The 23,902-nt window shown below is 37.3% G+C and overlaps 1 protein-coding gene and 1 long non-coding RNA gene across 3 annotated transcripts in view; one reads left to right on the top strand and one right to left on the bottom strand.

The window, feature by feature from the left end:
• The window catches only part of LOC117404139 (uncharacterized), a 428,486-nt gene extending 422,148 nt beyond the window's left edge, over positions 1-6,338 (top strand). The window contains exons 11-13 of the mRNA XM_058987371.1: positions 313-425; positions 2,387-2,794; positions 4,327-6,338. Coding sequence (XP_058843354.1) covers positions 313-425; positions 2,387-2,794; positions 4,327-4,719 — 914 coding nt within the window. The 3' untranslated portion in view covers positions 4,720-6,338. The remainder of the gene's footprint in view (positions 1-312; positions 426-2,386; positions 2,795-4,326) is intronic.
• A 3,600-nt stretch (positions 6,339-9,938) lies between these two features.
• On the bottom strand, positions 9,939-19,855 carry LOC117404074 (uncharacterized). Of its 2 annotated transcripts, XR_009307382.1 has the most exons (3): positions 15,008-19,846; positions 12,662-14,845; positions 9,939-12,206 (listed from the first exon to the last, which is right to left on the bottom strand). It is a non-coding gene; the product is annotated as an uncharacterized LOC117404074 (long non-coding RNA). The 2 variants fall into 2 exon arrangements; XR_004544620.3 differs by lacking the exon at positions 9,939-12,206 and having other exon boundaries at positions 12,866-14,845; positions 15,008-19,855.
• Between the last annotated feature and the right edge of the window lie 4,047 nt (positions 19,856-23,902).

Consider the following 23,902-nt stretch of genomic DNA (forward strand, 5'->3'; position numbering starts at 1 on the left):
GTATTTTAAATCCATGAAACAGATACAAACATATATGTTATATAACTTGAAATTCTATATTGTTCATATATATGTGTTTTAACACTGTATTTGAAAAAAAATATATATTTTTTTTATCTGGGAAAACACCAAGGAGTCTAAAAAAAAGAGAAATGTAAATCTCAGACTAGTCTGTAGAGTGTCATGGAAGGGAGTACTGGAGGGCTGGGGGTTAAGGAGTGCGCATAGTACAGAGGAGAGCACTCCAGCGCTTCATGGTGACTCTTTAAAGTGCTCTGCAGCTGCTGAGCTATGTTTGTGCTGGCATTGCAGGGAGGAGCCCTGGGAATAAGGAATCGGATTTCAGAGAAACTGGAGCTAGCTTCAAAGACGACAGCAACTATCCCCAACTGATAGAACTTCTACCAAAAGAAAACAGCAGCAGAGTAAGAAGCACACTCCAGCACTACCTCCTCTTACCAGAGCACACTCCTTTTGAGAACTGTGCTGGGGAATATAGGGCCTTGTTTCAATGCATGCTTCTTTTGATCATTTCATATCCCCCTCCCTTCATTTCATTTAATTGTTTGTTTGCATTCATGTAATTTGTTAGCACATTATTTCAGTATATGTATATAGCTTAATTCTATTATTAAACAGTAAGTTATTTAAAATAAATCGTGCCCTACTTTACTGAAGTTAATTAATCTGTCGACAAGCAAGCATATTAAATTATTTACATTGAAAATCCCACTAAATTGGTATAAGATTTCTAAATGGGGTCAAATGATGAGGAGCAGTTTTGCATGTGTTTCTGTTACACCCACTTTGAATATTACAGCTTGTAATGCTTCTGTTTACCCTTATTGGTGGCTTTTGAAGTCCCAGACAGCCATTCATGATGAGTGCCACAGCCTAATAATATAGTAAACACACATTGTCATCCATCTCCTTCAGAAAATTGTTATTTGGCCAGTGTGTTACTGTTAAAGAACACTTGCAGGTCTAGTATTGTATTTAAACCCCTGAGACAGTAATTCATGTAGGTCTTAGAACTTAAGAACCATGTTTGATATATCGGTATGTTGCTGTAAGATATGATACATTTTCATTTTTTTGTCCTATGGGTTTTAAGTGTAGCTTTAAAAAATCACTTGTCAATCAGTTAGTTTTGGACATTAATGACAATTAAACAGCCTCTTAATAATGGATTTTGGTGGCTGTGAAAGGAGATGGGTTTTGACAGCTTTGTGATGTAAAGAAACTCCAAACATTGCTAAAGACGAGTGTATTTGGTTACAGTAACGTTCCAGAGGGGAAGAGTTAACCTTCATTCCAAAGAAATATCTGCGCCTCACGGAGGTCATGTCCTCATGGCCATGTCGTGAGTCAGAGCCTGAGCTGGGATTTGAACCCAGGATCTCCAGGCTATAACCACGAAACACACTCTCAAATGCAATATCCTTGCGATGGCCAAAATGCTGTGAACTGCTACCTCTAATGTTTCATAGCAGCAAACCCCTATTTCCTTCCATTTATTAGGAAACCATTAACAACTTCTGGGGTTTCCAAAGTCGTAAATGTGTCTGCCGTATAAAGGGGTCAGAACACACAGAATTTTATAATATCAAGATACTTTCTTAGAAACAAAGGAATATACAGAACCAGCCCTGTACATTGAGGGTGTGCAAACATCCTTGGAAGTCGACCTTGTCTGTCCTTACATTCCAGACAAAGTCAACTACCAGACAGTAATGCCCTGGATCAGGACCCTATTGCTTAATGTATGTATTGTGGGCCTATATTCTGTATTATAAATCACATATCAGAAATACACCATCGCTGGAACGGATTTGTCAAAATCCTTAGTTCATCTTATATATCGATGTACTGGAATGTGATGTCATCCCTTGCTTAGGAAATATGCCATCCTTCTAATGTTAACTAAACAACAATTGATATGTTTATTAGTAGTTCATGAGTACAGTTCAGCTTCCTTTTTTATGATTTATAAAAAGTTCTTATGCAGTGTGGGGTGTCTGTTACTACAGTTTGATCAGCCAGTTTCGCTTTGTGGTGCTCTCACCTAAACTGCACAGGATGACATCTCTTACAGCAGTAAGAGACACCCTTTAACGTATTAACTTATATAAAAAAAAATATTATGCATCAAGAAGAATGCAGAATGTTGTATTTTGTATCCCTGATTTCAGACGTTAGCTGGTGAATAAGCATTGACGTTAAATGTGTGTCTACTCTTTGGCTGGTTGATGTTAAAGGCCCCTGTCACTGTCAGACTTGTTGGAGGGATCAGAGCAAGGTGCAGAGCAGGAAATAAAGAATGAAAAACACCCAAAAATGTTAATGCTTGTAGCATTCAACTCTGTACCTGATCCTGCTATTTCAGAAGCACACCGGTGATCTCCAGGCCCCTCCGAACCAAGCAGAGGTTTTGTTGCATTCCCAGTCTTCTCAACCTTCCAGCCAGCCTAAGAACTCTCCATTTGATGGCATGGATCAAACAGACCTTAACAGAAAGAATCATTCAGATGGTACAACAGTTCAAGATGCAAGTGCTCTGTCTGCGAAGGAAAAACAAGGAAATAGCTGCTCATCAATCAAACTACAAGAGGAGAATGTCAGAGTCCTTATTCCAAGGGGAAAACGGTTCAGAAATAGGCAAGCCTTCAGCTGTCTGCGCTCACCTTTGATTCCAGACTGCTTGTGCAGTGGAGATGCAGATTACCCCAACACATTGCCTGAGATGAGGAGAAAGCCCAAATGCAGATCTAGACCCCAAACTGCTGGTAGCCCGGTAAGTACAGTCAGTCTTCGTCAGCAGAGTTAGGGAGAGTGGTCGTATACTGCACATTGTGAACTTGAGCGCAGTCTAATGAAAGTGTACAGTAAGTGATTCAAGTATGTGAGCAATAAAAATTAGGAGAATAATGTAATAATATATTTCATTTATATAATAGCTATATAGAATATTATATAGGGTGCTGTTCCATACAAGCGGCTACCACAAGCAGGCTTACTGATCATTCTGGCCTTGAGTTGGGGAAAATTAACTTGTATCCAACACAGCACCGGAAAATATATTTTTTGTAATACACAGGTGAAAAAGAATAATTAAACAGTCTAGCTAATTATTATTGTGAAGTCATTTCCACCTGATAGAAATTAACTGATACAAGCCATCTGACTATCGGATACAAACTATCTGATATAAAGATATTGCCAATGGCTGCATCGCATCCTAATCAGGTTGTACTATATTTTGCATATATTATATGTTCCCTAAGCATACACACTCTTCCTGAATATCTGTGACATTGCACGAGACAGACAGGACTGTACTTGGTATAGCCAGTCCAGCCAGGGCTCTTTCGTCATCCACCGCCACCCCAACCCCCACACTGTTCTTTGTCTGAGCGTTTATCTTTTCTCAACATCTTTCCATGTGAAGAGACCTCCCCCACACAAACATGGATGCTGATGCAGATTTAATAAAGAGCTGTAAAACAAAGAATTATCTTAAAGCGAAAGATTTATGTCAGCTAGCTGGACGGCACTGTTTCACACTTTTTGAGTCCAATGGTTATATGAAGGGGGGGACGGTGTTGTTTGGAGAATTTGAAGACATTGAAGACTTCAGAGTTTGTTTACATTCCCCACAGGCAGTTATAGCTACAAGGACACAACCCCCCCCCTCCCTCCCCCACCCCCTTTAAAGTTGTTGGACACTTTGTCAATCTGTGAGCCAAGCAGGCACATTCCTGCAGCTCCCTGCAGTCACAGGAGGTTGTGAATAATAACATCTACAAGCTTTGGTATGTTACACTGCTAAAGTTTAATATGTATAATGTTTAATTTATGCAGTGGTTCCCCGACGTATAAACTTTAAAAAAAAGTATATTTAGCTCTCTACTATGTAATTCATGGTCATCTATTCAACCACTTTACTTCGTACATGTATGCAGAATGCAGGAGCCACACTTGCATTACCCTGGCTTCAGGTATACCCACACAGTAAACTTATTTTGACCGGCCCCATATGCAGAACATCATCAAGACCACTCTTGTTAGTCCCTTTCAAATTGAAAACAATCAGACTAGCTCTCTATTAAGACCAGTTTAACCAATTCCTCTTTTCTGTCTAATTATTATTATTTATTTCTTAGCAGATGCCCTTATCCAGGGTGACTTACAATTGTAAATGGGCCTTATTTTCCTCTGTGGGCAAATTGTCCATGTCTTACATGGACTACAATCAGCTCACAGTGAAAAATACAGGCCCATGTCTCCTGCTTATAAAACAGAAATGTTTATTTGTGTATGTTTCAGTGGACCAGCAGCAGACAGCCTGGGAATGGGGACAGTTCCTCCAGCACAAACTTCAGTAAAGCGAGTCACCAGAGTGGCAGAATCCCTGGCAGGGAGCCCGGCTGTGCACTGCATCCAAGAGCGAGACCAGAAGGGCAGGAGTCAGGGCCTCGTCACGGGAGCAGGCCCAGAACGGCTCACCCTCACCTTTCACCTTTGGCTTCTCACTCCACCGCCTCCTCCTCCCTCATTGTAACCCTAAACCCTTCGGAGAGGCTTGCTGGCCGGCCTGTTTACCAACAAGCAATTTACTCCTCAGGAACAGCTTGGAAGCACATATCCAGGTCACCTGACCCTGTGTTGTCACAGAAGCGTCCAGCTTCAGAAACCATCCAACAGTCAAGCCAAAAATAGTGACCTTTGACACCAGTGGATTTAAGCATTGTCACTCGGTATTAAACTTGCTGTCAGGCGTAAAGCTGTTGATGTGAAATAAGAGAAAGGAGGAATTTTATTGTTGAATTATTTACAGCCCAGGGTTACTGAAACATGGCTTTATGTGTGGAAATGTATACTGAACATGGGTAGACAGAAGTAAAGGTGTGGTCCTGCTCTGGGTGTTTGGACAAACATTGATAATCAATTCAAGCATTTATTTGATCTACTTTCCGAATAATTACCAGCAGTGTTAGGTTGGTTGCAACAGCACCATTTAAACATGTTTTAAAAATTTGCTCTCACTCATTAATGTGTATCAGGATAAATCACAAACAACTCATATGCCATGAAAGTGCATTTGTTTACATCCATATACTTTGTGTTGGTCTGTTAAATGACTATGAAAGTATTGCATTTCTGTTAATTGTGTGTTTTTAGCAGAAATTGTCAATTATATGTCATTTTAAGAAATAAAGGTTTTTTTTGTTTATTTTTTTAAATAAATGTAATGATTGAGTGGAACATAGAACAAAGCCCTCAGAATTTGTTTTCTCCAAAATGCATATCTTAATAGATAACTTGTACACAGTATACTACAGTACATACTGTATATAGACTACCCATACAGTTTAAAGGGATGTTTGTACAGTTTATAAGTTTACCTGAATGATCCATTTTGAAAGTAGAGTAATAATAATACTAGGCTGCAAATATTACAATAAAGAACCCCCTTGTATTATTTATTTTATAAGTAGATCAGTATATAGTAACTAATAACACAGCATTTGCTAACATATCAGTAAGCCAAACCGTTTATTACACAAAAAAGGCACCCCTTAAAATAAAGCATGAGCTTTTTTGATTTTTTATGAGTCACCCCTGCTGCTCCTTTGCAGCAGATCTGAACTCAGCACCTGTTAACCTCAGGATATAGGGTAAGAGAAGAATGGGAATTAGAGATGTGTTCATATTTCTGAGCTGTGCTATAGTGGCTGAATGCAGCTGTCATGTAGAAATATTGGACTGTACTGAAACTGCAGTATTCACAATGTTTTATAGTGTCTGGAAAGGGTGCTGCAGAATTGGATATCTCTCCAGAAGGTGACGTGGTTTTGGTCCATTTTTATCATTAAATGAAAACCACAAAGCTTCCCGCCGCGTGCATCAGCTGCTCTAACAGAGTCTGCGTGCGTTTAATTTCTGACAGATTTATAATAAACGTCAGGTTATTATTAACTCTTCCCACTTTGACGTGTTTTGATTTAGCACCAATGGGAAGAGTTATTGCAAAGAGTGAGTATCTGCTGGGCTCGAAAGAGCTGCTTTCATAATTCATTTGGAGAATGTCTACTTAGTCAATCACATGGTTTGTAATCACAAATGCTGCCAGAAATTACATGAATGATGAACTGTAAAAAAAGCGGTTACTTTTGTACTTCATGTGTTAACTGTTATTGGCAACGTTCTTCCTCCAGGGAGACCATGCCAGTGAAACACAGCCCCAGTATAAAGGTGTTGCGTAATATTCACTTAGACTTTATATAGACAGATAGAAGATAATGGGCATGATAATTATTACTGGGCAACACTTTAGATTCTATGCCTCTAACTACACTGTAATAACACAGTGATTACGCATACGCTTGTGTTTTCACAATGCAACAAAATGCTTCACTACAAAATTAAGAGTTGGCAGTTGCTGGCATCTAAGACTATTTGCACACATGGATGGTTGTGCAATTACTCTGTAATTACTAAGTAACCACAATTGCAATTACAGTGTAACTACCGTTTAGTTAGATATACTTATGTAAAGTGTTATCTATTATTGCAATCATTATTATTTGTATTACTGTGATTGCTACTGGTGTAACTATTGAGTTGTATAGGGCTTGTGAAATGCATTGAACTCAGTTGACATTTAAAAAAAATCACTTGGGATTTGAACCAAGTGCTTGTTAAAAGAGGCATCTTGTGAATCGTGAAACCTGTCTAACTGCTTAGAAGACATAAAGGACCCCACAGTACTTGTCAGGGGGGAGAGATTTTGACCCCAATACCCAAATCCCCACCACCATCCACACCTTACATCTCCAAAGGGGCAATAGATTACTTATTGCGCAAATATTATAGAACATTCAAAGAGTTTCATATTTAGTCTCCTGGGTTGTGCTTTTTAATGATGCATGCTGTTCGTGTGATTTTTACAGCTATTAGATATGTTTATTTACATCTGCAAAAAGATGAGGGGCCATTTCAAAACTTTGGCAAAACCCTTTAAATCCTCTCCCGCAGCAATATTAGTAAATTAACAAAAATGCTAAACACAAATCATTTTACAACTAGATGAAAGGTTTCATTGCATTAAGCAACACTGTATTTTAAGTAACAAGCAGTGGCTAATGTTATACCTGAACAAAAACCAATATTATCCTGCCTGTTAATAAACTGCACACCATACAAAAAAACTATATTATATAACATGTTTTAATTGTGCTCTGTCATTGGTACAAATTGTTACAATTAGCTAGGAAATTGTCCAGAATACTGGGCTTAAATCATTTTGTCCTGTTTTTCGGCTGTTCAGCATGTTCCTGACTTCAGGAAAAGTGGCTTCACAAGAACCAACCATGTCAGTAACATACATCACCTGCCGCGGATATAAATTCAAAATTAAAAGATGATGATGATTATGAAAAGTTAACGATCACAACATACAGTATAACATCAGTATGTACAGAACACTAGAGAATAAGAAATGGCAATTAACACGTGGTATTTTAGACCTATCAGTCATTTGGTTAGTAAACAAGGTGTTAGTATCATGGTAAAGCATATTTAAAGAACTGATTTACACTATGTGGAATAACTGCTTGCGTTCTCAAGATGCATTAAAAAATGTAAGTGTGACATGCAGATGGATGGATGTACAGACAGAGACACCTGCATATATCCCCAAAATATGATACTCCCAACAAATTAATAAAGAATGATAATAATCCAAGAGTGTCAAGTCTGATGAGTGGAGAGGCCATCTTGCATGGAATCCGCGACCCATCGAACTGCCTGGTAATAATGCTTCTCTACTAGGATGCATTGTTTCTCAATCACCTTGTATATGCTTGAGAAGAATATCTACCTAGTAACTGAACAGCACATACCCCTGCAACATGAATTACAAGGATAAGCAATCAACCACATGCCCTGGAACCACTGGTCATTGAATGAAGGCTGTAACTCCTTGGTATGATACATTTTCAGCAGTTTTTTTACCATTTGAATCACTTGCTGGGTTTGAACATGACAGTTTTATTGATACAAGCGGCTATAATAATTACATGATGTCAAACTTGCAGTATTGATCAGCGTATTGATAAAATCATATTTTAAAGCAAAGATTTGTTGATTCATGGTGTACATGATATTGTGAAAATGTTTTACTGGTGTGGATGATGAATGCATCCTTTTCAGTCTCTATGATGAATCTTTAAAGAAAAAATTGGTTTGGATAAGCAACCGCCTTTCAAGAAGTGGTAGAAGGAATACACATGATCCACGCACCTCAGTTATTGTATCTAACACAAGACAGACACTAAGCTCGTACAGCTCAGTTAAATAGTTCAATCTGCAACATTGCAAAGTCAAAATGACCTGTTCTGTGAAGTGCAATGTTTGCATTCTTCACAGAAGTATAATGATCATACTTGATCTTTGACTTTTGTGTATTATCAGGCTGCAGATTGGATTGTAGATTGTAGGCGGCTGATGGATCTGGATGCCACCTTAGTTTGATAACGTAATGAGATGCGATTGAGTTTTACAGACTGGTCTCATGGTGCAGATGGAAATGTGGCAGAATTGACGGTCGAATTTGGGATGAGTCAATAAACTGGGGTCCTGTTGTAAGTGGCTGCAGTGAAGCTCTGTTTAGTGTTCTTCATTACAGCACAACACCCCCTCTTCTTTACATACATTAAAGACATTACACTGTCGTTGTAATCAGTCTTGATTGCTTTGTAATGCCGATTTGCAACACAAAAGGTACGACAAAGCTTTGCCGTTAGTTACCACTATTTTAACCACTGACCTTCAAGATAAGCAAGGCTATAGCTATGGCCAAACATAACTGAGACATCATTTTATATATATATGTATATACACATGAACATCATTTAGATCTTTTATTTAACATCATGTAATCAAATAAACTACAAAATGATATTGCAAAAGTCTACCGGGAACAATAATAATAGTACAGTATTTCATGTTAGATTTTGAAATGTCACATTTTAAATTGTTGTCAGTATTTCATTAAGTATATGGAGAACTACAAAGTGGTATGCAATTCAATATATTAATGTAACATTATTCAGCAGGTTTCATTCGACTTTATGAAGCAAAATGTGTTAATTCTATAGGGTGATGCAAAGCGTTTGGATATTGTAAAAGGGTTTCTACCTCACTGCCACTGCAATTACAGAGCGCTTTTCTGTGAAGTTATGCTATATAAAGAATAACATTAAATTAATAAAGGGGGGGGGTAATGTACTTTCTTCTTTGTACCTTATTATAATGCTTTGATCCTCTTGTGGAAAAACATAAGAGAAAGGGAAAGGTGAAATGTATTACCATTAAAGAAAAATATCCCTTAATGGTAACATGTGGGCACTAGACCATGTTTCCTTTTGGGACAGTGTTCAAACGTCTTGCTGGAAGCTTTTAACCACATGGGTGCTGTAACAACAAGGACAGAGCAGAATGGTTTTTTACTTTAAGATGTAGTCAGGAATGTCGAAAAGGAGTTTAAAGAACAAGGTCTGACAGGTGCATCTGAGAACCATGAGGAATTGTGTCAGGTGCAATGCTTTGGGCAACTGTCCATATTCCCAAAGAGAAAAGTGATCATTTAAACTGGGGTGGAGATAAGTGTTAAGCATGTAATTACCTAATCTTCTTCTACAAACCTGTTTACAGCACTGCTTTTTACATCCAGCTGAAGAAAGACTTGTAGTCCAAAATGTCTTGTAGTCCAAAAGAATTTTTTTTTTTTTATCAATTATTCAAATTTTTTTGTACCTACATTACTTTTTTTTATTTTGCGCCTTTTAGTACACTGCAGCTTTCTTTTTTCAGATGATATATATATATATATATATATATATATATATATATATATATATATATATATAGTGGTTAGGGCTCTGGACTCTTGACCAGAGGGTCATGGATTCAATCCCAGGTGGGGGACACTGCTGCTGTACCCTTGATCAAGGTACTTTATCTTGGTTGCTCCAGTAAAAACCCAACTGTATAAATGGGTAAAAATAATGTGATATCTTGTAACAATTGTAAGTTGCCCTGGATAAGGGTGCCTGCTAAGAAATAAATTATATATATATTCCCCCAAAAAAGCATAATTTATTATAAAACATCTTGGATCCTTTAGGCAGATCTCAATACTGACATTGTGTGTATCACTTTGTGAACAAAGGCTTTGAAAAGCACCTTTAAGAGTGAACATAGTCTCTGTGTGTTTCGCTCTCTTAAAGTATTTAAAAGGCCAGGGGGCAATATGTAAGAGATCCTTTATATTATCAGGTATACACTGTCATGATACCTGATATTTACTATGCTTACCAATTATTATAGAAAACCTGGCCCACAGGGTATGTTTCTGAAGAGATTCCAAGTGAGTAAATAGCTGATTTTTGTCCAAAGACCTTGGCTATACATGCACAGGTAAGACAGTGATTGTGAGAATGCGTGAGTGTGTGTGCGTGTGTGCGAGTGTGTGTGTGTGTGTGTGTGTGCATCCACACAATAGAAAGTCTTATCCTGCAGAAGTAGTAGCACAAAGCCTTTTAATCTCTTCCAAAAGCACATAGTGCTGATTCAATATGACACGTTGATTGATATGAATAAATGTTGAGTTTACAGAAGCTGAAGGGATTTGAAAGCTGAAGTGTTTCCCTTGCCTTCCATGGTATTATCTACACTCATAAATCATAGACGATAGGATGCAGCAACTGGCTGTGTTCCATCTAACACCAGAGCACAACTCATTCCACTTTGACCTTTGAATTCGGCATTGGTCACTTATACTAAAGGCACATTATGACCTGTATGACCTTGGCCATTCATATTTAATCGCCACTAAATGCGCATGGCACTTCAGCTACACTTTGGTAGGGTGACCTCAAACCCTTCACATTTATCATGTGGAATTGTAAAACAAGCAGGTTGCTTATGATCTTCATCTAGAACATGGTTTAATTGTAAGATCAATGGAGGTGAATAGATCAGAAGCTTGCCCAGCACTGAAATTAGATACTGCGTGTGTACGAGGGTTTTCTTTCAGTTCACAGATCGGTAGATTATTATATCGAGCAACACAGAAATAAAATGCCACTTGATACCACCAAGTCTTAACCTTCGACTTCACTCCTCATTATGTACACCCTACTCATGGCCTTTTATGTGTCTCAAGTTTGCTTTCTTAAATTGTCATCGGGGGGACTTTATTATAAAAAACAATACCCAGTAACCTTTGGCCGCTGGTCACCTCTGCTACTAGGCGAATCCTGAGGATATCTGTGTATTCATGGAATTCCATACTATATTAGGAAGCATGTCAGCCTTATTGATGGCCACAGAAAAATTGTATATGTCATCTGTGACCTTTGACATAGGTCACCACTAGTCAACACTGTGCAAACATAAACATGATCATTTAACCTGTACATGGCAAAAATAGCACACTTTGACATATTTTTACTGTGCAGTCGGTTATATACTACAGGTATCGTTTAACTGCATACTTTACTTTGGCAACTTGATATTCATCAGGACGCACCTGTTGTAAATATTTTGCACAATAAGTGATCAAGTCATTATCATTCTCTCAAGACGTGAACCCCCTACTGTAGGTCATTATTAGAGAATTGTGACGATTGATGTTAAACTTGCATGCTCTCAGCATTGTTTACCCCGGCCACTCATTCAGGCACAGTTCAATACAGCTGATCCGAGAAAAAAATACAATACATTAAATGGAAAAGCCTCTGAAACGTGTCGCACAATTAGCAAGTTTTATGCTGTTTCAGTGAAGAACCCGAATCTTCTTCAAACAAATATGTGGCACTGAAATGTGAGTGATTTATTATAGTGCTAGGCACTTGTAAACAATATACACTGAAAAATCCAAGGTCTGCACTGAGAGCAGGTGGGGAGCAAGCTGTAGAAGTATGCTGGCTACATGACCATGTTTAAGTCTAGGTCTATATTTTATTTATGAATGCTGTCGTGGTTGTGGGAATAAAGGCAGTATCTTCGAGTGTTCACGAGAGCAGGGGTTATTTGGTGCTATTTTTACAAGAAGGGGCTGATTTGTCTTAGGCTATTACCGTCTATTACAGCTGGAAGTCTCCTGGAAAGGTGGGAAGCAGCGAATGCTGGCATTCTGCCTAAAGAGAAATCAATGAAACAAATTAATCCTTCGCAGGCTGCAATGACACAGTAATCCATCATTCAGAGCTGCTTTTATATACCAAATCAGGGAGCCGGCAGAGAGAAAGAGCCCTGGGGGACAGAACAGACAACAACGTACACCAACACTGGGAAAATACTGGGGGATCGGTCGATTTGTAGAGGATATATAACAGCTGATTGTTTTATTTCTTGAAAAAAAAGCTTTCTACACTTTCATGTGTATCATATGCTAATTGCACACAACTTTTTTTCTTGATCAAGATGATTATTATTATTATTATTATTATTATTATTATTATTATGAGACTGGACTTTGAGCCTTCCAATCTACATCAGCCATCTCCAGTTCACCAGTGTAGAACATTTGTAGAACACAGTTTGATTGTACTACCCATTTGATTTGCAACTCAGGTCATTTAACTTATGTTACCTTTCAGGTGAGAAAACTTCAGTGGTTGTGTCTTTTTGAAATGAGCCTTGTGTCTCGTAAGCTTTTCCTCAAACCAGTCGAGGTATCCACACTCAAGGAAAGCTGTCCTCCTACTGTATTTATGGAACGTACAGCAGAATCATTTATAGTATTAATGTATATTAGGACAAGCTATGGTCTGTTGTAAGAGCAGTAGAAAACAGATTTACAACAAACATCATGGGACATTTATTACACATATCAAACAAATTCATTATACCCCTTAGAGCCAGGCTTTGAGTCCTGTCATCAGCTTTCCATCGTTAAAAGAAATAATAATAATAATCATACATACATACATACATACATACATACATACATACATACATACATACATACATACATACATACATACATACATACATACATACATACATACATACATATACCTAGCATCAAAAGAAACTTATCACTATTATAACACATTTATTTTCGAAAAACATAAGGTCTATAAATGATGGACATTGACGAAATGTTTTTGGTTTATTTTTAATCACTCGATCATTCATCCTTGCCCATGACACCCTTGAGTGACTGTGACTGAGGCATATGTACTTAATCACCTAATTAGTGAGACAGTTGATTGGACACTGGATATGGAGTGATTTCAGCTGTTGAATTGCAAGCTTGAATAAACGCAATAAAGAAAATCACAGAAAAAAATAAAACAACATGCCACATGTCAAGAGAGCAGCGCCTTCGTGCAATCGGCATGTTGGAGGCTGGACTTAGGGCAGCGTGCTGTGCTCGCCGTCTTGGGTGCTCACAGCCAGCGATTTCAAACCTGGCGAGACAGTATAACCAGACACACTCTGTCAATGACAGGCCACAAACTGGGAGACGAAGAGTCACAACACCTGCCCAAGATCAACAGATCATTTTGCAGCATCTTCGTGATGTCAGTTGTTAATCTGCACAATAGAAAGACACTGCACCTGCTCTAAAACAGAGTTTGTCATTTTTTGATCACATCTAGTGAATTCTATCCAAATATAGGTAATATGTTTCTTTTGGTGCTCAAATATAAGTGATACGTTTCTTTTGATGCTCCAGTATAAGTGATTTGTTTCTTTTGGTGCTCAAATATAAGTGATTCATTTCTTTTGGTGCTCAAATATAAGTGATACGTTTCTTTTGATGCTCAGTATACATACATAACAGACTGGAATGTCTAGCCACATTTTGGCATACGTGGGTTTGTTTTGGCGTTCAATAGGTCAAAGACAGGAGGTACAAAACCAAACAAGGAAAACGACCTTGTATACTGCAATGGCACATACTATAGTACAAATGTAGCTGGATAATTCCTGCATTCATCATTTTAACCGACAATAATGTAAATACCTTCTGGGGCAGTATTGTTGAAAGAGGTTACCCCAGTCCTGTTCCTCAAATACTTGTTTGCGAGAGGCATTTATAAGAACAAATAAAATAAAAAAGCTGAAAAATATATATCCTTAGGCTCTGGGGTCACAAATGTGGTCAAAAATCATGGCTAAAGGGGGTATAATATATACTGCCTTCTTGGTATTTAGTTTGTATATTTAAAGGGTATAGGCTTCATAGAAACTTCATTATCCAAAATTTAAAAGATAGTGACTTATTTTTAGATGGTCTGTCCAGGAAACCCCAGAAAAAACTATTTCAGATTTCTTTTTTTTTTTACCCTTCAGCAAATGTAAGAAAGGATTTTGAAGCCCAACAAGAAACATGTGGCATGTACTTTAGTGTAAGAGCTTTTTTACTATTCAGAGCACTGTCTGTCAGTTTCTACATCTTCAACAAGCCACCAGACTAATATTTGCCCTAGGTGGATACATGTGTATTTAAAAAGTTAATGAACAGACCAGGGAATGAGATCATTACATGGAAAACAATACATAACTAATGCCTAACTGCAGAATACCAGTGCCTTGTTATTGTAATGGGGCATGCCAGTCACCTTCACTGGCTGCCTTATTCAGAAAGAATGGACAGCAGCGGCTCCTGGACCATTGTTACCTGTCCATGTGTATTATTACATTAGCGTGCCGAGTACTCGGAACTCCATTTGTTGTACATTAGAACCCTCAGATCTTTCACCAATCAGGACCCTCCATTGCAGGACGCTACCACACGGTAGTTCAGCAGGGTACAGGTAGAACTCTAAAAAAGAGAAACAGAAGGAAAGAGAATCACTGAAAAGGTCAATCAGTCTGTAAATCAGTAAATTAGGAGATTTAAAATGTTTACAATAAGAGCACTGTTTACTGGTGTTCCAGATTATTGGTCATTACCTTGGTAGTTGACCTTACCTCTGGCTCTTACCTTTTCTGATGCATATCTTATTCTGGTTTACTGGTCTGTTGTGTTCCCTAGACCTCTGCACGTGAGCTGTAAGAGGGTTTAACAGTACAGCAAGTTATATGAATTCCAGAAGAATCTCAAAGGAGTATTGTGTATTTATATGTGTGTGACCAACAATGTAAATGAATGGTCAGTATGTAGAAATGACTAAGACTGTTTGTATGAAATGTGGAATTTATCATGAACTAATTTTTCAACCAGAAATCATATTTGCATCTCAGGGTCATGTAGCGGAGGTCGTTAAGTTGGCTAAACATTGCTGATCAGTTTTCTTTGTTTCTCTAGTGACCTTCTAGCAATGCGTATAGAAGATTACATTTCTGTCTTGAGTTTTCCAAACTGTAAATACAATGCCCACGATTTTCAGAGTGTAAAAATTCCAATAGCAATCTGTCCGGTTCAACAACCAAACAATAGCTGGTTGAGAGAATTGCTTTTCTTCTGCAATACAATGTAGAAGTTATAATATTCTCTGTGGTATCCCCTTTCACACAGGAATGGAAGTTTAAGCAAAATTATTTCTGTTTATTCTGTTCTGGGAAGCAGGATATTGAATGCTTGAGTCTTTAAACAACCGTGGTAATATTTGATACCCCAGGCGTGTTTTACTAAAACTATTATTGTTTAAGGCTTAAGAAAAATGTTTTTGGATCTTATCTTCCCAGCCCTCTTGAGACAGCACATCTCATTTCCAAAAGGCCCAGCTTGCAGTCACTTGAGTTGCTGTATTACTTGCAATCTGAAATTGCTATAGTAGAAGGGCTACACAACTGAGTACAATGTAAATATCTCTCTTTTTATATTTAATAATGTAATAAGTATACAGTGTAAACTGCTTATTGTAATCACAGGATATTGATATAGCTTGATATTGTAATTTGTAATTGTGAAAATTGAATTCCTTTTAATAACCACCCAATAATACAAAAGCTACCGCTTTACTGAATTAACCACTCTGTTATGTGAACAGAATGATCACAAACATGATCACATAACAGAAACAAACACAAAGGGCTAGAACAACTTCAATGCTGTTGACTTTAGAAACTTTTGGGTGAGATGAAAAGTGTGTTATCCAAACTTCAGGGTGCTTTTCAAAACCAAACTTTCATTGAGTAGAAGTTCCATAAAGAGCTACTTTGTTGGACTGGATTAACGCTGGAGCCTGGAAGAATAAAATATCGAAATAGCATTATAAAGGTTATTATGTATGTTTGTGGTTTCTATTTGTATCTTATTATCATTATTAAATAGTTATGTTAGACATTATTATGACAAGAGGGTATACACTGATGCCCTGAAGTCTTGGGTACACTGAAGCTCTGAAGACTCCAATGTGGTATTAACAATTTCCATATAAACTGAACGATTCGGGACGTGGTCAGATCACAGGGCTTTTTCTGTGACCTGTGGTCTTCAGAAGAAATCTTGACAATACAAGAGTTAAAAAACATTATAAAAAATGATTCAAACTGAACTTGTGATACTTTAGAAGAGCGATGTGTGAGTGTTTTGTTAAACTGGCTGTAAATATGTTTATTTTTATTTGTTTATTACCATTGTCATAATACAAAGTGCACCCCAGACTGCATCCAAAGTGACTGAAATCAAATGGTCCCAATGGAAAGGTAGTACACAATATGTTTCATTTAACAGCCCTATAACAAAACAGGCTACTATGCCTTTAAAATGACTTATTATACATAAGGCTAACTACGTTATATCTATTCACAATGTATATTAAAAATAATAATAATAATAAGATTCACATTAGGAAAAAACGTCTATGAACTTAGAAAATGTATCCTTTTCTAGACAGAATGAAAAATAGACATGACTTCTTTGAGAAAATAATGTCAGTAGTGAAACATTGGGATAAGTATAAAGTACCTGCTAACTAGGATTAGCAAGTATTTTTTTAAAGAATGATGCCTAAAATGCAGTGTGTGGTTGAATGTGTGGGCCCTCGCTTAGTAGCTGGGGCTGGAGCATAGGACACCACCCCCAAAGGGGGAGCACCACAGCACAGCTTGAGGAGGAGGGCTCAGGAGCATCAGCTACACAGAGCAATGGAGAGACATACTGGGGTTGAAATAGGTAGACTGATCACTGATGAATATGGAAACTCACTGGCTGTGAATCCAGAATTACAGCTATTACCTGGACCTACATCAACCATATGTATGTTTACAAATGGTTTTAAATTGTGGCACCATATAGTATATCTACTGCATTGTACAATAGCAGCATGCTATACAGCTGGTTTCACAGCCCCCAATTAGCACTAATCCTAGACTATCCAATGTTACTTTAGGTAAGGAAGGAGCACTAATGTGGATCTGTGAAACCAGCTGATAGTGTTTGTTTTCTTTTTAATATACCAACTGGCATCTCCCTTTATCTGCAGATTAGATACTGTACATGATGCAGCTAATTAAATATTGTTTATGAGTGTTTACAGCTGAAAAGGAAGACGGCTTCACCTTAAGGTTTGTGATTTTGAAAAAGCGTCTATATTTTATCATGTGGCCAGGGGGGGATTCAGGTTTTACTTTTAATTGATGCTGCCACCTGTTCTTAACAGCTGTGAAACATGTGTTTTAACTAGTAGCATGTGTGTTACCTTTTAAAGTGTGGCTAATTAAGCTCAGAGTACAATGTGGACTTGAACTGCAATGGAATATGTATTATGTGTTATATGTGAATGGCACATATTACTTCTGCAATCGGTACTGAGATTACTCAGGTGCCAGCAATCCGGCCATACTAAACTTGCATTGAACTTGTTATGTTAACCTGAATTACCTAAGTGGTTGCTTGTGTCTCTTTTAGCAGGTAATTGCCAAGGTAAATTAAGCATTTTCACCACCAGATGAAACTGATTATTGATCGGGTGACACTCTCTAATAAACACAACTCCTGGGCTCTGGGTACCAGCTTGGGTGGTAACAGGATTGTACAACACGACTAATACTATTGTGTTTTGAAATGTGTAATGATGTGTTCTATTTAAAGAAAAAGACAGAGCAGCTTTACCATGTAACAGGCCAGAAACATAATTAAGGACTCCTATGAATGTGTGTCTGTGTGTGGGGGGGCAGGTATTACTATCAATGTGCGGAACAAAATTTGACAAAATGTCCCCACAGAGATAGTAACTCCTGAAAAAACAATGTGGGGACGTTCCCACTTTGTAAACCAACTTTTTTAAGAACTAAATATGCCTTAAAAAAAACTGCCAAAATATTTTGGTTGTGGTCGACTTTCACCCTGTGTGGAGTTTTGTCTGACTGGAGTTAGAAATAGTAAATAAAAACATAGTGAGAGTCAATGAGAAGTCCCCACAAATATAGGAATGCAAATGTGTGTGTGTGTGTGTGTGTGTGTGTGTGTGTGCGTGCATGCGTGTGTGTGTGTGTGTGTGTTAACCCTTTATCAGCATTGTGACCATATACTAACAGCTTAGATGTATTAGTTATGGACTTAGCCCAATGCATGTTAAAGTGTGCAGTTACATTCACACTAGAATCACTGCAATCACTCCGGTAATAATTAGTTAATTTCTAATATGTTGGTGTACAATTTCTATAGTAATTTCATAAGAAATATGCCAGCTCCTTTTCCCTTTTACTATACTTAGGAGGCTGTGTGGTCCAGTGGTTAAAGAAAAGGACTTGTAAGCAAAAGGTCCCTGGTTCAAATCTCGCCTCAGACACTGACTCATTGTGGCTGTCATTAAAAATATGTAGGACCTTACTGTAAACTTAAACAAAGTTTGCGTGTCATTGTTTTTGTGTTGTTGTTTTGTTATACAGTATTTCGCAAATCAATATCCTACTTACCAGTGTAGGGCCAGAAAGTGGTACAGTGTCCGAATTTGGTATCTGTACCCATTTGGTGTCAAAAAATGGTACCCTGTCGATGTGGTGATTAACTACTGCACAAATCACTACAAACAGGACCTTAGTTCACCCACAAAATCGAATATGTTTACAATTTTAGATAACCCAATTTGTTGCTCATCAGTTAAACACATACATTTGCTGAATTGTGAAAAAATATATATATTAAAAATAACTTTAAGGGCCAAACTCAGTACGTCACACCCCTTTCAAATGGACGCGTCCTTGTTTTGTAAACTAAAATCATTTGCTCATGCCTGGGCAAGCGCAGTACACGGCGCACCACGTTTTAACGCGTACCACGTAATAACACCACACCGGCAGATTGACAATATGACTTAAGAGAGGGTGTGCAAATACACATTATTTTATTGTTAAGTACAGTATACAACACATCTCACGCTCATGGGTCATTATATCATTGCACAGCAAGCTGTCTCATTTGAACGTCATGCCAATTCTTGTCTTTTGTGTAGGCCTACCTGAGTGTACGGTGATGCAGTGAATATCGGTTCCTGAATAAAAATGTGTTATTAACCATGTAATGTCCAAGCATTTTTTTAATGGGAAACGCTACTTTGTTTATGAAACTAGATTGCATTTCTTCAAAACAAATGTTCTACTCTTTCCGGCAACACATAATGTACTGCATATGAAAAAGTGGCTTGTGCAGATTTAAAAATAATAATATAGAGGGCTGGCTATGCATTGTAGCATGAGTATACAGAAATGGGCATTACAGGGTTAATGGTATTGTTTGTATTTGCTATTATAGGCCTATGGCGGGTTGAAGGCCTGCTTTAGGTTTTCCTTAACGTGAAACCTAATATCGTTGGTGGAAATGGTTTAAGTGTAATTTAAATTGATGGTTAGTTTGTGGTTGGTTATTTTTTTCTTGCCAACATACCGGTACCTCAACATTGGCCTACATTTTGATCTGTCCTGTCCTCCATTTCAGATTCCTGGTCCTCCGCTGTAAAATGCCGAGCTACATCTCGAGAAAGTTCATCTGCACAACATGCACTCATGCCCCTTTGTAGCTGTAGTCTGTCGACGTCCTCGTTATCATCTGAGCTTCCATCCCCCCCCCCCCCCCCCCCCCCCCCCCAACAGCACTGCACACATGCTGACAAAGACACCTACTTAAAACTAAATAACCACTAGAACCCTCGTTAAGATGCACGGCCTGTCATTCACATCCAGTTTTCAATATTGGAGTGCACTATGTACTGTACCCGATAAATCCTTGTAAAATTAGCTTTCTCTGACAATCCCCTAACTAAATAGTTGTGTTTACAAAATGTACAGCACACTGATCAAGCTGCGCATATTTTGCATTTCTTTGTGTGCAGTATTTATTTACCTAAAATAAGTTTTTGGTCCCAAAACGTCCCTAAAAGATTATTTTTTTTAAAAAAAATGTAATCTGATGTTAGAACCATAAACTGTTTTATTGTAACAAAACATGCATTCCAGTTCCAGTAATTTAGGATAGGTCTACTAATCAGTTCGTTTCAATGGCCTTGTGATACATGAATTGAATACAACATATTTTCAATTATTTATATATTGCTATTGCTGATTCTGACAGAAATATTAATTAATCGATTATATTTACAGCAGTTTTTCCAAGATGATTGTACAGCAGGCGAAATACATGTGCGTCTTCCCGGCTAGTTCCTTCTCAAGATGTGTCTTTCGGTTCTAAAAGCAACATTTCAACTACAACAAGAAAAATGTTCGTTATTTCAAACGTCATATCTGTTATAGTTCTGAGAAACGTTAGGCCTATAACGAAGAACTACGACTTATTTGTGGCGGACATACAGTATGGAATAATACATTTTACACATTTGGCATAGGGTCTGCATAATTTGGATTAAAATGGAAAAAATGATACAAACATGCATTCACAACTTTAACTTCATTGTATATATCATCTACAGTGGTAATGTATGACGATTTGAACTCCAATCATTGTGCGTGTTTATTATCATCAGTTAATTTGAGATTCGTTTGTTATATTCAAAGAAATGCTGGTCAGTTTAATAGTAACACGTTTGGAAAAGCCGCAATCTTACAGTATATGGCTGTAAGACAACTAGTGATACACCTACACGTTTTAGCGAATGTGAATTTGTTCATAAATGGTCCCCTATGTTACATTCAACACAAAACTGTTTAAGTCACATTCGCTAATAAACGGTGTACATTAAAAAATCTGCTGGTATTTGTTTTAGTGTCATATCCAAAGTAAATAAGGCAGGCAGTTTGTGTTATCTTGTTCAGGGTACGGTCTGTGAGAACTCAACGCAAACACCTGCTATCTACTGAAGTTTAAGAAGGAAAAAAATATTACAGTAACAGGAAACAATTTCTCCCTTGGCTTCCAGAGGGAGCTCGGACATGGAAAATCAATGTTGGCGTTCTAGTTGAAATTACTTTTGAACACTTCACTCATCTTGTAGAATACACACTATCAGTGTACTGACCTGTACTGTAAAGCGCGTGGTCACTGTATTAAAAATGTACTGTACAGTCAAATCCCTTTTCGGTAGTTCCGTAGCGGTGTATTATCTCCTCAGACACAGACGTATCGAGCGCTTCTTTTTACCACCACGGAGAATATTCAATATGCAATTCTATCAAATGCAGGTATCATCAGGATGCTCAGTCATTCATCATTGATCAAATCCATTCTGCGTTCCGACAAAAAGGTATCCTCTCAAAGCAGTCTCTCCATTCAAAAACGTGAACCCATAGCCAAAACTATCCCACAAATAAACTAAAATGTCCATGTCCCTGCAGAGCGTATAATTAAAAATGAGCGTGGATCTCAAATACCTGTATCCTTACGAGATTGGTGCTTGGACAGCGGTGTCCTGTACAATAATCACAATATGAATTCCGGTATCCTATAGTAATGCAGAAACTGTAAACTACTAAATCCGTATACACTGCATAACATGAACACATTAACATGTTGAAAAATGAAGTTTTAATTCAGAAATATGCTTCAGTGTACTGCTTGTTTTTTTTTTTAAATACGTTGATCTTAAGATGTATATATTATGCTAGATAGTAACTATAGTGCACCATATTTTTAAATGTTATTGTGTGTGTGTGTGTGTGTGTGTGTGTGTGTGTGTGTGTGTGTGTGTGTGTGTGTGTGTGTGTGTGTGTGTAATTACCACTTTGACTACCATATCTGAATATAGTTGCCATCAAGCTAACGTCTCTTAAACTAAATATGAAGATTAATGTAAATATTATGTCGAGTTTAGTAATAAGATCCTCGTGCTTAAACCAATTGTCACGGTTTTTAAAGCTGACATGTTCTACTGAATTCTCTGTTTTCGGTTATTTATTTATTTATTTATTTATTTATTTTCATATTCACCTTGTTTAAAGATATTTATAATAGGGGCATTCACAGCTTCTTATTAGATATGTTTATTCGATTAAGTTGTATATTCCGCTGAAATAATCTTGAAAGGATTCCCTGCAGTTTTAAGAAAAATACTGTTGTAAGAGGTGTGTTTTTGCCGTGTTAATCAAGGTAAGAGATATTTAAGATTTTATACTTCTTCAGGTGTAAAAATAAATAGATAGTACGCATAAAACCGCTAGGAAGTTGTGAATTGTATCGATACATTATTTTTATTTTTTCTATTCCAGTTCATTGAATAAAAATGTCTATAACAATGTCTATCAATATGTGTTTGAAAGCACGGAGCTACAACGTATCATTTAAGAGTTTTCATTTTATTTCGGATGAAGCGATTGTGTATCTTTATTACGTTAACAAAAAGAAGTTTGAATTTGTTCCGAATTAGAAAACACGAATAAACAAAAAACGTAAAATTCCTAGTAAGTGTTTTTGATACGCATAATTTTCTACGCTTTTCCAACTAACTATAGTACCAAAAGTAAGTGTTCAACAGGGTGGTTCTTTCATTTACATTGTGGTTACTTTGCTTCAGTATAGTCACGCACACACTTAAATCCTGTCAGCCTCAAATTGTTTTTCCCATAAGTATACAAATTTAAGAGAATGTCGACTTGATATGAAAGTAATCGACTATAAATGACGCGTGTGCATAATGATTAGGGTCAAATATGATTATTAAGAAATGTTGGTGTAAAAAGAAAGAAAGAAAAGATTGGTGTTTGCTTATTTTACAGGCAGTGTTTTTCTTAAACATTTGAATATGTTGCAGTTTTTTTAAGTTTCCAGAATTAAACTCAAGTTGCACTTGTAAGCGCTAATAGATTTATGGTCTGTTTCGAGACCCATCTAGAGTAATTAGCACGTATGTTCTAAATAGATGATGGTTTTGTGAGCAATAAAGCAATTACCCATTGCTAAAGCTGACAGCCCTCCTGACTAAACTCCAGCCACAAGCTAATTGGAAAAGTCATTTCGGCGTCATTGTCTGCAATTAGTCCTGCCAGGTTAAACCAGCTCCGAACTAGTCCACTTCGAGGCTATTTGCCCATTCATTCTAAGATGGTGCAACTTCCTGTGAACTTGCCCAAGCTCATATAGGCAAGTCTGTAAAAAAAAGTTATTGAGTCCGTGTCATTCATTTCTTTTTAAATTATAAAACAGCATTTCGATAAAAAATAAATAAATAAATAAATAAATAAATAAATATTTTCCAGTAGGCCTACATATATAAATACATTTTGATTGGAATTCAACTGTTCTACATTTTGCCATGATATATTGTCTGTCATCTTATATATATACGAGAACAAACAATATATCATGGCTAAACGTAGAACAGTTGAATTTGTATTTTAGTTGTTGTTGACAATATTTCCAATATGTGTTTAGTTCTTTGGGTATTATTGTACGCATTCCACTGCTGTATAGAGCCTTGGTCTTAATAAAATGCTTGTGACTTCCTTACCAATGTAGCTGTATTTTACCTGGTGGTTTGGAGAATGA

The sequence above is a fragment of the Acipenser ruthenus genome, chromosome 2 (genome assembly GCF_902713425.1).
Source record: "Acipenser ruthenus chromosome 2, fAciRut3.2 maternal haplotype, whole genome shotgun sequence".
In the NCBI taxonomy this organism is placed as follows: domain Eukaryota; kingdom Metazoa; phylum Chordata; class Actinopteri; order Acipenseriformes; family Acipenseridae; genus Acipenser; species Acipenser ruthenus.